This window comes from Taudactylus pleione, unplaced genomic scaffold (genome assembly GCF_031769625.1).
Source record: "Taudactylus pleione unplaced genomic scaffold, aTauple2 ptg000471l, whole genome shotgun sequence".
Classification (NCBI taxonomy): Eukaryota; Metazoa; Chordata; class Amphibia; order Anura; family Myobatrachidae; genus Taudactylus; species Taudactylus pleione.
The window spans coordinates 2,562,256-2,575,124 of NW_028284873.1; the positions used below are offsets into that span (position 1 = coordinate 2,562,256).

At 39.2% G+C, this 12,869-nt stretch overlaps 1 protein-coding gene across 1 annotated transcript in view; it reads left to right on the forward strand.

Annotated features, from left to right (window-relative positions):
* The first annotated feature begins 3,689 nt into the window (after positions 1–3,689).
* The window catches only part of LOC148504016 (uncharacterized protein F54H12.2-like), a 188,477-nt gene continuing 179,297 nt past the window's right edge, over positions 3,690–12,869 (forward strand). Inside the window, exon 1 of the mRNA XM_088448920.1 lies at positions 3,690–3,777. Coding sequence (XP_088305046.1) covers positions 3,690–3,777 — 88 coding nt within the window. The remainder of the gene's footprint in view (positions 3,778–12,869) is intronic.

The following is a 12,869-nucleotide window of genomic DNA, read 5'->3' on the forward strand; positions in this document are numbered from 1 at the left end:
ATACCTTTTTTTTTATAAGGCATGTGATGTGACATTTTTTTTATGGATAATAGTGTTTTACAGTTAAGCCAAACAAGTGTGTGTGTGCAAAGTGTTTTTTTTTTTCCCACATAGACTGACCTACCAAGTGTGGGGACTGTGGTTCGGCTGCTGCCACCAATAGCTCTGTGGAATGATGGGGTACCACAAGCTGAAGACTTGGACCTACAGAAATCACACCTGAAGGACCTAGGAGCAAAATAAATTCACAAACTCTTAGGACATTTGTTTTATGCCTGCTCAATCAGTTCTCATTTAACTTACCGACCTCGTTGGAGACATCCTCATACGATTGCCTTTTCTCACGATGTCATGATGGGGGTGGTTGTCCTATGAATAATTCCACAAAATTGTACCAATTATTTTATGTGTTATGTGTACATATACAAACTGTTTTGTTATTGTGCTATATGCAAATTTACAGTGTACACTAACATACTTGTGTCAGTACACAATTAAATTCACTTTAAAAAAAAACAATGTGAATTGCAGGTTTTTCAGGGTTTCAGGAGTAAAAGGGTATGTTGGAATTATAGTCATTTGTGGCCTGCAATAACAGAACATTTCATTTGAACAAATATCAGAACAATATGTGATTATATGGAGCACACATTATCTGATTGCGATTTACAAATTACTTGACTAGAATTAAAAAAATAATAATAAATTGTTGTTTACAATCTAAGGACAGTATGTTGTGCCTCAGTTTGCATATGCCCTACTGCAATGTGTCCTCCCATAGCAGGTGCAGTCCCAAATATTTGTTACCCCTGGTTTTATTGTGTTAATTTGAGAGATATATGGGTGGATAACATTTTACTGATAAAGTAACATTAGAATATTTAAAATATAGGCCCTCATTCAGAGCCACTCGCTATTTGCGGTCGTTCGTTCTAAAACAAGGGGTGGCTATTCAAATGAACCGTTCGCTGTTTGCGGTCTGTTCACGCCTCTATGTCTGAACGAGCGAGCAAAACTTGCGTTCGTTTTTTGGAAAGATACGCCCCCTGGCCGCTCGCATCCTACGTCATGTCCGCTATTTATTAGATTAATCGAGTACATCGACAAGGGTATGAACTGCTCGCTATTCTTGGGGTTGGTGTTTGCTACCACAATTTTGCGAGCACTTCTGACTATAAAATAACCCAGTGACGTGGTCAATGACGCTGCTGTATTAATTATGCACACCCATAAAACGCCCGTTTTGACCTTTAAGCACGCCTGCGTTCTGATTTCCACTCCCCATTTTCAAGCACCTTCCCCTGTTACCACCCACATACGCCTCTTTCTGTCACTCAAAATAGCAGGCATTCGCTATTTTGCGAGCACATGAATTTCGGCCGCACTGACTGGTTAGCGCATGCGTATAACGATCCGTACGCATGCGCAGTTGGGCTAACATCGCTCGGAACGAACGAGCGGCCGCTTACGAGCGGCTCTGAATCAGGCCCATAGTATACTGACAATCATTGGAAAACTTTATTTTTTTACATTTAATTTTGGCCTAAACAAATGTTTATATGCCAGTACAGCACAGTTGCACAGTTTGTGCAAAATAAAAAATCAGTGTTTATAACTATGACTGCATGGCTCTTAGCATAAACTTTATTTAAGAATATTCTTTAGATGTTTGAATACTGACATATGTACAAAGACCCAAATATCTTATGTATGAAAGTTAAATAGCTGAAGCATAATGAAAGGAATGTAGTACATTTACATTATTTTACATCTATTGGTGGGTACACACTGGGCGATATTACTGAGCGACTGCACGATTACGACATCGTAATCGTGCAATCGCTCAGTAATCGTGCACAAATCGTGCACTTTAATGTCAGAAACGACCAGCGATGCGCACTCCCGCTGGTCGTTTCCGACATTGTCCATCGCCTGAACATGCAGCACAATCTGACGACCTCGTCAGGTTGCTGCATGTTGGGGAATGGGGGAGAGAGCCCGGCGCTGAACGATATCGTTAATGATATCGTTCATCGGCTGAGCTCAATGTCATGAATGACATTGAGCACAGCCTGCTGGGGACACACTACACGATATCGCTCAGGAAGCATATCGTGTAGTGTGTACACACCTAAAGAGGTTGGATCACTTTTTAAAGAGTCAAAAATTGACTACAACTTACCATGCCTCCTAGGGGCATTGGTGTCCCGAACATTGGTCCGCTGCACGACCTCTGGCGGAATTAGCAACTTGACCGCTTCCTCTAACTGGAGGTATGTCTCCTGAGGTGGGGATCCTTCTCCAGTGCGGCGTACAGCTTCTGCCTCGTTGGCCATTTTCTTTTTTACATGCCACTTCAAATCAGAGAAGCGCTTCTAGTAGTTATCTGCAGTATGCTTCAGTGGACCCTCTAAATTTACGGCCTTAACAACAGCAGCCCAAATTACGTTTTGCACCTGGCAGAGGTGGTAGCAGCGTGATACCCAAACAATACATGGTGGTGCCTTATGACTTCCCTGACAAGGGCCACATTCTCATCAAATGAGAACTGGACGTTCCTCCCAGACTTGGTTTTACCTGTATGGGGGCCCCCTCCTCGCTTTCACCAGAGCTCACATTGGCATGAGCAAAATTCACTCGAAACTCGATCCTTTGTAAATGTGCGAACTACATTATTGTAATCTTTCCCGAGTCCCAGTGAAGCTCAGAGAGTTTGTTCACCACCAAAATCGGGACAAACTCGATTGTTAGTAAATTTACCCCTAGGTGTTGGCCAGATATTATTTCATGGCACTGTTAAAGGACAATGCTTTTAATAGCAAAGTTGGGGTGTTTTGCTATTCAAATTTTAAATTACACACCTACTCGTTGGCATACAAAAACACTTCTTGATGAATCAAAGATTTAAAATTTTGATGTATCAGTCCATAAGACCTTCTTCCAGTCTTTAGTAGTCCACTGGCAGTGTGTCATGGCCCTGGCAAGCCTTTTTCATTGCTAGAGAACAGCTGTAAGTTCTTAACCAGCAGCGCTACTAGTCATTTGTTGACCACAACATTTGTAAGGGCCCCATTTACCACCCAATGGTAAAAGAACTCCCATAGAAACATGGTCCAGACAAGGAAGACCCCTCTCAACTGTGGGCCTCTTAGTAGCTGCTCCCTCTGTCCTATAGTAGTTTCCTCCTTGTTCTTAACACATTACTCTGAAATTGACATTACATTATTTTTTAGTTTTTGCTAACCTATCCTTTTTTATCAACCTCTAGCAGATTACAGCTTACCTTTGTATCAGTTCAGGTTATTTACTGGAATTGAGTTGCTTAAATTTCAATAAAAACTGGAAAAATGTGGGTTCATACCAATGGATTTCTCTTTAATGTATTGGAATGCCATAATAACAACCTTTTTTGAAAAAAATAAAAATCAGACTTTGTTGGATTCCTAACATATTATGACCTCACTTTAAATGACTAGTAAGGTCAGCACAGATGCAGCTTTTTTGAATTTTTCAAGGGCTGACACATGTACAGCTTATTTGTAACACGAGACACTTAAAGTTTACTGGATGCACATCTTGTTACAGAGTGAGTATTTCAGATCTCTGCTCACTGTTCCCTTGGGGCCCACTGAAATATCAAATCAACCGATCTGACGTCTGTGCACAGTGTGAAATGCCTGGAGCTGATGATGAACAATCACACAGGTATTCCTAAAATGACAGAAGCCAGACATCAACACCTAGTTGGAGGAATATTTAGAGAAGGTACTTGGCCAGGTAACACTGGTTATAATATGTTTACCTCCAATGGTTTTACTAGCAGTAGAAGTGAAAAAGCAGATAGGCCTCTAACAATAACTAATGGAAGTTAAGCTGTGAATGTAGATTTTAAAGGGAGTCTTCAACAGTACTGAGATTCCTCCAAGCTGTATGATTTATTATATGTTCTCAAAGATAAAATATAATCATATAAAGCCATATATGTTATATTATTGGCATAGCTGTAAGGTCTCTTTAGTAACAGCCTGTTAGTTCACAGAAATAAAAGATTGCAAAGGGATGGTAAGTGGGATGCAATAGTTAGTGTATAGTTAATTAAACTGCCTAATAAAAAAGAATACACAAATACATTTCACTAAAAATTATGTTAAAGTAAAAATGTTTTATAATATAGGTTACATTCCGATACCACAATTTCAACAGTTCGCTCTCCCCCTTCTGTCGTTTGCACCTGATAGGAGGACAGCAGCAGTCTCCCTGTACTCACTGCTCTGCTGCTGCTGACAGGACTAGGAGGGGGGGAGTGGTGGACCTGGTCACCAGGTTACAGGAGGATTGGAGGTACCAGTGGGCCCTTAATGCCCCGCATGCTGGTACTTGTGGTACTTGTGGTTCTACAAGTACCGGCATGCGGGGGAGGCTTGTTGGGACCTCTAGCCCCCCTGTAAAAGACAATATTACTTTTACACAATTAATTAACACTAAAAACACAGCATCCACCTGCCAGGGATGTGGTGGATAGCCTCAGGCTTCAGCCCTGGACTTTTATTGAGAGGGTCCGCTCCTCCCCAGAGATCCCTGGTCTGGTCTGTCTAGTGTGGGGTGTGAATGCTTTGGTCGGGGTACGCCCACAAGTGTCCCCCCAACTGCTGCATTACATCCCCGCTAGTGAAGGCTAGTCCATGTTATAAAAATACGCTGGACACCCGCCATTTTTCCCCCGTATTTTTAGAACCGGGACCGGCACACAGGATTGCATGTTCGGGTGTATTTGGCTGTGGTCAGACACAGGTAACATGGGCAGAAAACACAATCACATTCATTATCAGAAAACACAATTTAGTGAAACACAATTCTTGATAATAAAACAAACAATTATGAAGATAACATGTGCAAGTAAAACACTGTCACCTAACACTTAAATAACAAAATGAAAAGACCGAATATCACCAAGTCAGTCCAGGAGGCGCTTCTAACAGTATACAAAGGGTTCCCCCCTTGAATTTCTCTAAGGATATTCACTACAAGGTAGCCTTCTCATTCACTCATCTCCAGAGCATGAACCTCAGCAAAATGTAAACAATATACTCATAGTGTAACAAGCTTTTTAACCATTCAAATTGTATAGAAGTATTAGTTCAAACGCAATTACCCAAAGCTTTTGATACACTATGAGTATATGGTTTACATTTTGTTGAGGCACAATTCTTGATAAATTTGCGAACTTGGTCTGGACAAACTCGAGCGTGTTTGTGCGAAACAGGTCGTGTTTAATTTCGCCCAAACATGAATCTTAGTAAATTTACCCCTTATAAACTATTAATACTGTTTAGGCCTGATGTCACCGTAACATGTAAACTAAGATCTACAACAAATAAATCATTCAATCAGGTAAGTTTTAAATTCACTTTTCCACCACAAAGGAAAAGTAACCAAATGTTGCAAGTAGTGCAAAAAAAATAGATTTTTGCAGCAGTTCACAAATACAGTACAAACAATAAATATTGCAAACACAAGTTTCAAAGCACAGCACTGTATCATCTGGAAAATGATGTCCCTGAACTCTAGCCCCAATATCTGTTTAGTCAATTTCATAATTTACAATTATTTAAGAAAAAGTCTGGAAAAAACTGATGGGGTTTTTGTATATACTTTTGCATTAGCTTGCTTTTTATATTAATATTAATATAGTAATGTATTTGTACATTGTTTTACATTATACAGAACTATGTAAAACATTGTTTAATATTAATAATGTTAGTTCATAACAGGCTGAAAATGTGTGGTGCAGTGGAAAAGCTGATTTTAGATGCTAGCATGTCATTGCATTACTTTTTTACTGAGAAAAGAAAGAAAGAAATCGCATAGCCTAATTATACACAAAATTTATAGCATTCTACTGACAGACACTGCAGCGAGCATCCTAGTAACCAACATACTGTACAATACAGAAACATTCCAGTGCCTGCTACTTAATACAGAGTAACAATCATACAATACGGAGAGCATCTTACAGACTGATATACAGACCACAATACAAAATACAGAGAGCATCATACAGACCAGGATACAATGCAAAGAGCATCTTAGTGACCACTATACAATACAGAAAACATCCAGGTTACATATTCACACTTCTACTTACCTAGCCGAGGTACATTAATCCCACTGCCTTTTCTCCCTGATTCAGCCAAATGTCATCTCCTCCACCTTTCCTCCAATGGATCAGTTTGCTGGACACTCATCTGTGCCATGTTCCTGTTTCTTTTATGGTGAGAGGACAACAAATATGATTTTGAATACACTTGCCACTAAAGAAATAGGAGCATGTATAGTGTATCAGTGTCAAATTGCATTCCAAGCTATTGCCACAAATCTAATAAACAGGGGACCTGAAATAATGTGTGTAACAGTTGTACCTGCTACCAGGCACATGCTACTGTATCATTTGACATTACTAAATTTACTTTGGAGCCATCTACTTCATGACAGAGAAGGCATTTTTTCACTTCCCTATTGTCCTCCACAGTTGCTCTATAACATCTAAGATGTCTTATGGTGAATACACATGTAGCGATAAAAATTTACAATTTGAATGATAACAATATTGATCATATCGTTATCGTTCATATCGTGCATTTTTCAGTCGCTACCAACTCACCTATGACCAGTGATGCGCGGCCACGTATGGATGATAGCGATATCGTCCATCAACAGTGCATGCAGGCAAACTTGCTCGATATCGAGCAGTTTACTATAGGGACCCATAATTGTTGATCGTGGGTTGCTATAGTTGATGGTGAGTTGGTGGTGTGCTGGATGATCGATATCATATCACTGGCTCATTGCTACATGTGTATCCACCATTACACTTGGTTTTTTCTTTGAGCAGGCTGCAATAGATGTTATTTCCTTTAGGGCAACTGCTGTGGACACGGCTTCTGCACAAAGCTGTTTATGTAGACCTGCATTTTGTTTAGCATACATATTGTTTTCTCCTCCACTAGTGTTTGGTTTGCTTGTTCATTCATACTGTTTTGCTGAAGAGTATAGGCAATGCTCAACTGATGCACTATTCCAAATTTTCTCAGATTAGATTCCACCTCTTTGTTTAAGTATTCTCCTCCATTATGAGATCTCAGTGTCTTGAGTCTGTATAGTTTGTTTCTCTACAAGTCTTTTTAGGCTGCAGTTTTCTTTGCTACTTTAGATTTCTCTCTGATGAAGCATACATGTGTCATCCTTGTGAAGACATCTATAAATGTCACAAAGTATCTGTGTCCACTTACTGACTTTACTCCATTGGACTACATACATCTGAATGTACTATCACAAGTGGTGCTGTAGATCTGTTTGTTGACTTGGGAAATTACATATGACTGTGTTTTCCTGCTATGAAGCTTTCACATACGGGTTTCCCCACTCACTGACATTGCTGTGACCATCCCATTTATTGACTGTGTTTTCCTTCTATGAAGCTCTCACATATGGGTTTCCCCACTCACTGACATTCCTGTGACCATCCCATTCTGTGGCATGTGAACACTGTATTCAAAGTGACTAAATCTATGCCAGAGTTCCAAAGACTGTGATTCATTTGTCTTCACTGTGTTGTGTATCCAGCATGTACAATTGCTGACACCTTGTGCCTGTAGCTGTATTTTTTCTGTTGTAAACAATACAATTTCCTTTAGCAAAGTGAACTCTTGTCCCAACTTTTAGGCTGGCTTCAATTGTTAATACTTTTGTAGCTGTTAGTATTTTATTGCCTATCCCTTTGATTGTAATAGGGTCACATGCAACTAACTTGGTGAACCATTCCTCATTGCAGCTGAAATGCATTGTTGCGCCTAAATCATTATACCAGCAATCCTTTCTGCAGTTATCTGTAATAATTAGGACTGACTCATCTTTACTATTGCAATTCATGCTTTGCATAGGATTCACACTCTTTTGCTTGCACTCAAATGCTTTGTGACTTATCTTGTGAAAGTTGTAAAACTTGAACTTGAGTTTTCTAAATTTTTCACTTTTTGTGTATAATGCAGTAGCCTCAATACTTGACTCACATGACACTCACTCTTGGAACTGCAATAACTTAATTCTAAATGTGTCTGTGGTTAACTTTGTTGTTTTTGCCTCCAATACCACAACTAGGTGACAAGTTCTGTAACATTGCTTTAGCAATCTCTTTATCATCTACTTAGACACCAGTGGACATTAGTTGCTGAGAAACACATCATTCTGTCAATATAATCACTTAAACTGCTGCATTCGCATAACTTGATATTGTATAATACACTTCATAAATGTAATCTCATGAGACCTCCATCGTGGTACGCTGCCAGCAGTGCTGTCCATGTCTTTCCCATGTATAATAGAGTACATGTGTTGCTCTACATAAAAGCCTATGGATCCCATGGCTCTCTCTACATTGTCTGGGCTTGGATTTGCATCTGGGTCTACAGAGACCTTGCACAACCTTTCACACTTTAATTGCATTTCCACAGCAAACTTTTTGCACCTTTCAATTTGATAAACCCCATCATGGGTGTAGCTGCTGTGTGTATGTTCCTTGCAGCCATATTTTTGCAGCTTCTGTACACTAATCACTCTCTATGCTGACACATGGCATTGGAAATACTCTGTGCTGTCTCCACTCTGTGTTTTATGCAGCATCTGTGTACTGACCAGTTTATGTGCCAACACACTGCACTGGAAACACTCTGTGCTGTCTTCACTCTGTGTCCTGTAGCAGTCTGTGTCTTGCATGTGCCTAAGATGGCACATGTGTGCTGCTGTGGGCATCTCAGTAGCTTGTATACTTTACTCTTGTGTGCCTTGGCCCATAACCTGTTGCGATGAATGATTTATATGGTTTTAAGTTTTGTACAGCTATACTGTGATACATTGGTTAGAATAGAGTGAAGATTGAGCAGAGTGGAGTTTTATGCACCTCACCAACCGGTGAGTGCATAAATGTATGCAGGTAGCAGCGCAGGATGCTGGAACAGCACTAATACAGAGTGGTAAATCACATCTCAGATGGAGCAAAGTGTAAATCTTACACAGTAACAAGATGGCACTGCGCATGCTCAGTACTGATCTCAGTGGCCATCTTTTCTCAGGGAATGAAGCCTCGCTGGAGGTACATTAAGCATGGAGTCTGTGGATTAGCACACTCCACTAGCAACACAATAAAGATACTGTAACATGATTGGGCTCCAAAGCTCACCAACACACAGTATATCACATGTGACCTGTGTTACTGCAGCTACTCCGCAACAGCTCATCCATGGAAATTATTTTAACCACTTACTGTAACTGGCTAATATTTTTTCAAAAAACGTCCCCAAATTGTAAATCTGTTATTAACAAATTATGTAAATAAGAGCTATTTAAACCTGGTTCAATATATATATATATATATATATATATATATATTAACAAAAATGCCAAATCAAGTTTAAATAGCTATTATTACATAATGTGATAATAAAAAATTAACATTTTGGGGACGTGTTCGAAAAAATTACTAGTTTCTAAAAAAAAGCTGGGGTTACACGAAGCGAGGTCCAGGTGTGTGTGTGTATATATATATATATATATATATATATTATATATATATATATATATATATATATACGAGCAATACAAATACCAATATTTTGCTAGTAGCTGCCAATCGTCAGATGGTATAAATTTCTGATAGTCAAATAAGGAGGCTAATCCATAAAAAGGTCCTTTGCCAGAAAGGGCCTATGGAATTAAGAATGATAATGTTGATTTTTTTTTGGGGGGGGGAGCCTAAACTGGATTATACAACTCTATATAGGATCCAATTCCCCCTTCGTATATTATCATTTTTGTCCCTATTACATAGAGTGTTGTGAGGTGATAAGGGTGAAGTTTTTATTCCTCCAATCGGGCCTACTATGAGACCTTTTCAACCTGAGTTCACCCAAATACAACTAATAACCTTTCCCTTTAGTACACAGCTTTATTAAAAAAAACATAAAATCACATTTAAAACTTATTCTGAAAAGTGATAAACTGGACAGTGATAAACAACCAGCCACTCAGCTCCCAACTGTCATTTTTCAAACACAGCCTGTAATATGACAGTTAGGAGATGAGTGGCTGGTGGTTATCACTTTCCAGTTTATCACTTTTCAGAGCTTAGTATATCTGGCCCATATACATAGACATCTTGACCATTGTGGGACAGATGTTAGTACACTTGTTGTCTCCCTTTATAGGGACAAGCTCTTTGATAGCCTGTAGGGTCAAGTTTGGATCTCGATATCTTATCATCCAAAGCGTTTCACCATAAATGACTTCTTTAATGGTGTCTTTAAGATATAAATGGGGTGTCTCAGTATCAAAACATAAATAACAAGTACATACATAATACATTCATCATCATAACTAAAAGTCCAAGCGAGGTTATGACTATAATATATATATATACAGTCAGGTGCATAAATATTGGGACATTGACAGAAATTTAATATTTTGGCCTCTATTCACCACCACAATGGCTTTGAAATGAAACAAACAAGATGTGCTTTAACTGCAGACTTTCACATTTAATTTGAGGGTAATTACATCCAAATCAGGTGAACAGTGTAGGAATTACAACGGTTTCTATATGTGCCTCCCACTTTTTAAGGGGCCAAAAGTAATGGGACTATCAACTCAAAAGCTATTTCATAGACAGGTGTGGGCTATTCCCTCATTATTTCATTATCAATTAAGCAGGTAAAAGGTCTGGAGTTGATTCTAGGTGTGACATTTGCATTTGGAATCAGTTGCTGTCGACTCTCAATATGAGATCCAAAGAGCTGTCACTATCAGTGAAGCAAGCTATCATTAGGCTGAAAAATCAAAACAAACCATCAGAGAGATAGCAAAAACATTAGGTGTGGCCAAATCAACTGTTTGGAACATTCTTAAAAAGAAAGAACTCACCGGAGAGCTCAGCAACACCAAAAGACCCGGAAGACCATGGAAAACAACTGTGTTGGATGACAGAAGAATTATTTCCCTGGTGAAGAAAAACCCCTTCACTACAGTTGGCCAAATCAAGAACACTCTCCAGGAGGTAGGTGTATATGTGTCAAAGTCAACAATCAAGAGAAGACTTCACAAGAGTGAATATAGAGGGTTCACCACAAGATGTAAACCATTGGTGAGCCACAAAAACAGGAAGACCAGATTAGAGTTTGCCAAACAACATCTAAAAAAGCCATTACAGTTCTGGAACAACATCCTATGGACAGATGAGACAAAGATCAACTGGTACCAGAGTGATGGGAAGAGAAGAGTATGGAGAAGGAAAGGAACTGCTCATGATCCAAAACATACCACCTCATCAGTGAAGCATGGTGGTGGTAGCGTCATGGCGTGGGCATGTATGGCTGCCAATGGAACTGGTTACCTTGTATTTATTGATGATGTGACTGCTGACAAAAGCAGCAGAATGAATTCTGAAGTGTTTCGGCAATATTATATGCTCATATTCAGTCAAATGCTTCAGAACTCATTGAACGGCACTTCACAGTGCAGATGGACAATGACCCAAAGCATACTGCAAAAGCAACCAAAGAGTTTTTTAAGGCTAAAAAGTGGAATGTTATGCAATGGCCAAGTAAATCCCTGACCTTAATCCGAATGAGCATGCATTTCACTTGATGAAGACAAAACTGAAAGGAAAATGCCCCAAGAAAAAGCAGGAACTGAAGACATTTGCAGTAGAGGCCTGGCAGAGCATCACCAGGGATGAAACCCAGCGCCTGGTGATGTCTATGCTTCAGGCTGTAATTGCCTGTAAAGGACCTTAGTTTACCTCTATACAAATAAAGTAATTACCTATATAGAATTGGCACATTACAATATTAGTAAGCCTTAAAAAACATATTTATTTAAGTTACTATTGTTTAATGGGCTTACCTTCCTAGTGGATTTAAATCTCCAATAGAAGTAAATAACAGTTGCTAACAAGACGGACTGGCTGAGAGACTGATTGTTTGATCCTATGCTAATAGTACAGTAAGTAATGTTTAGCCCTCTATGATTTTAAATACAGTAAGTACTGGTATAGTCCAAACCATTTATAAAGTGATTATTATTTATTAGGCTTACTGTATATTGTCACTTGAGGGCCTCTATTTGCATTACAAAATAAATCATTTCCATTTGGACTACTCATTGGATTTGAAACGTGACAGAATGGGATTTATAGTGCATAGTTGTATCACTACAAACCCATGTAATTAAGCAATACATTTACATTTCAAAATAATTTATTTCCATGGTTTCCTTATTGACACAAAAAAATAATATTGGTTGTTTAATAAATAAATAAAGTAGTCTCCCATAATTAATAAATTAATGTAAATTCTATAATAAACTTTCGCCCTATGGAAACTCATAAAACAGGCTTCCACAGCTTCATGCAAAAACAGACATTTTGCATCCAACTCACCAGACTCAGCCCTGTAATGTGTGGTGGTTTAAAAGAAAAAAGGCCACATAAAAAGCTGTTTAATATATCTCTGCTTCAATCCTTTCATAGGTTCGCAGCCCGGACTGGCAGTCCCAGGGAGTGGAGACCCCTCCCCCCAGGGCAGCCTGTCCTGTGCGTTACTGGCAGGTGGCACTTCCAATGGGAAGCCACTTCCTGTCACAGTGTAGCCAGTGCAGTCACAGACTGCACTGACTCTCTGAAGTTGCTGATTTTACTGGGGGGAGCTGCAACACCGCAGCCCCTAGGTTAAATTCGCCACTAGTCATAGGAGAGGAGCACTTCAAATTTGCTTGACAGTGACCACATTGATTTTTGAAATTGTTGACAGCTGTCTTGTTTT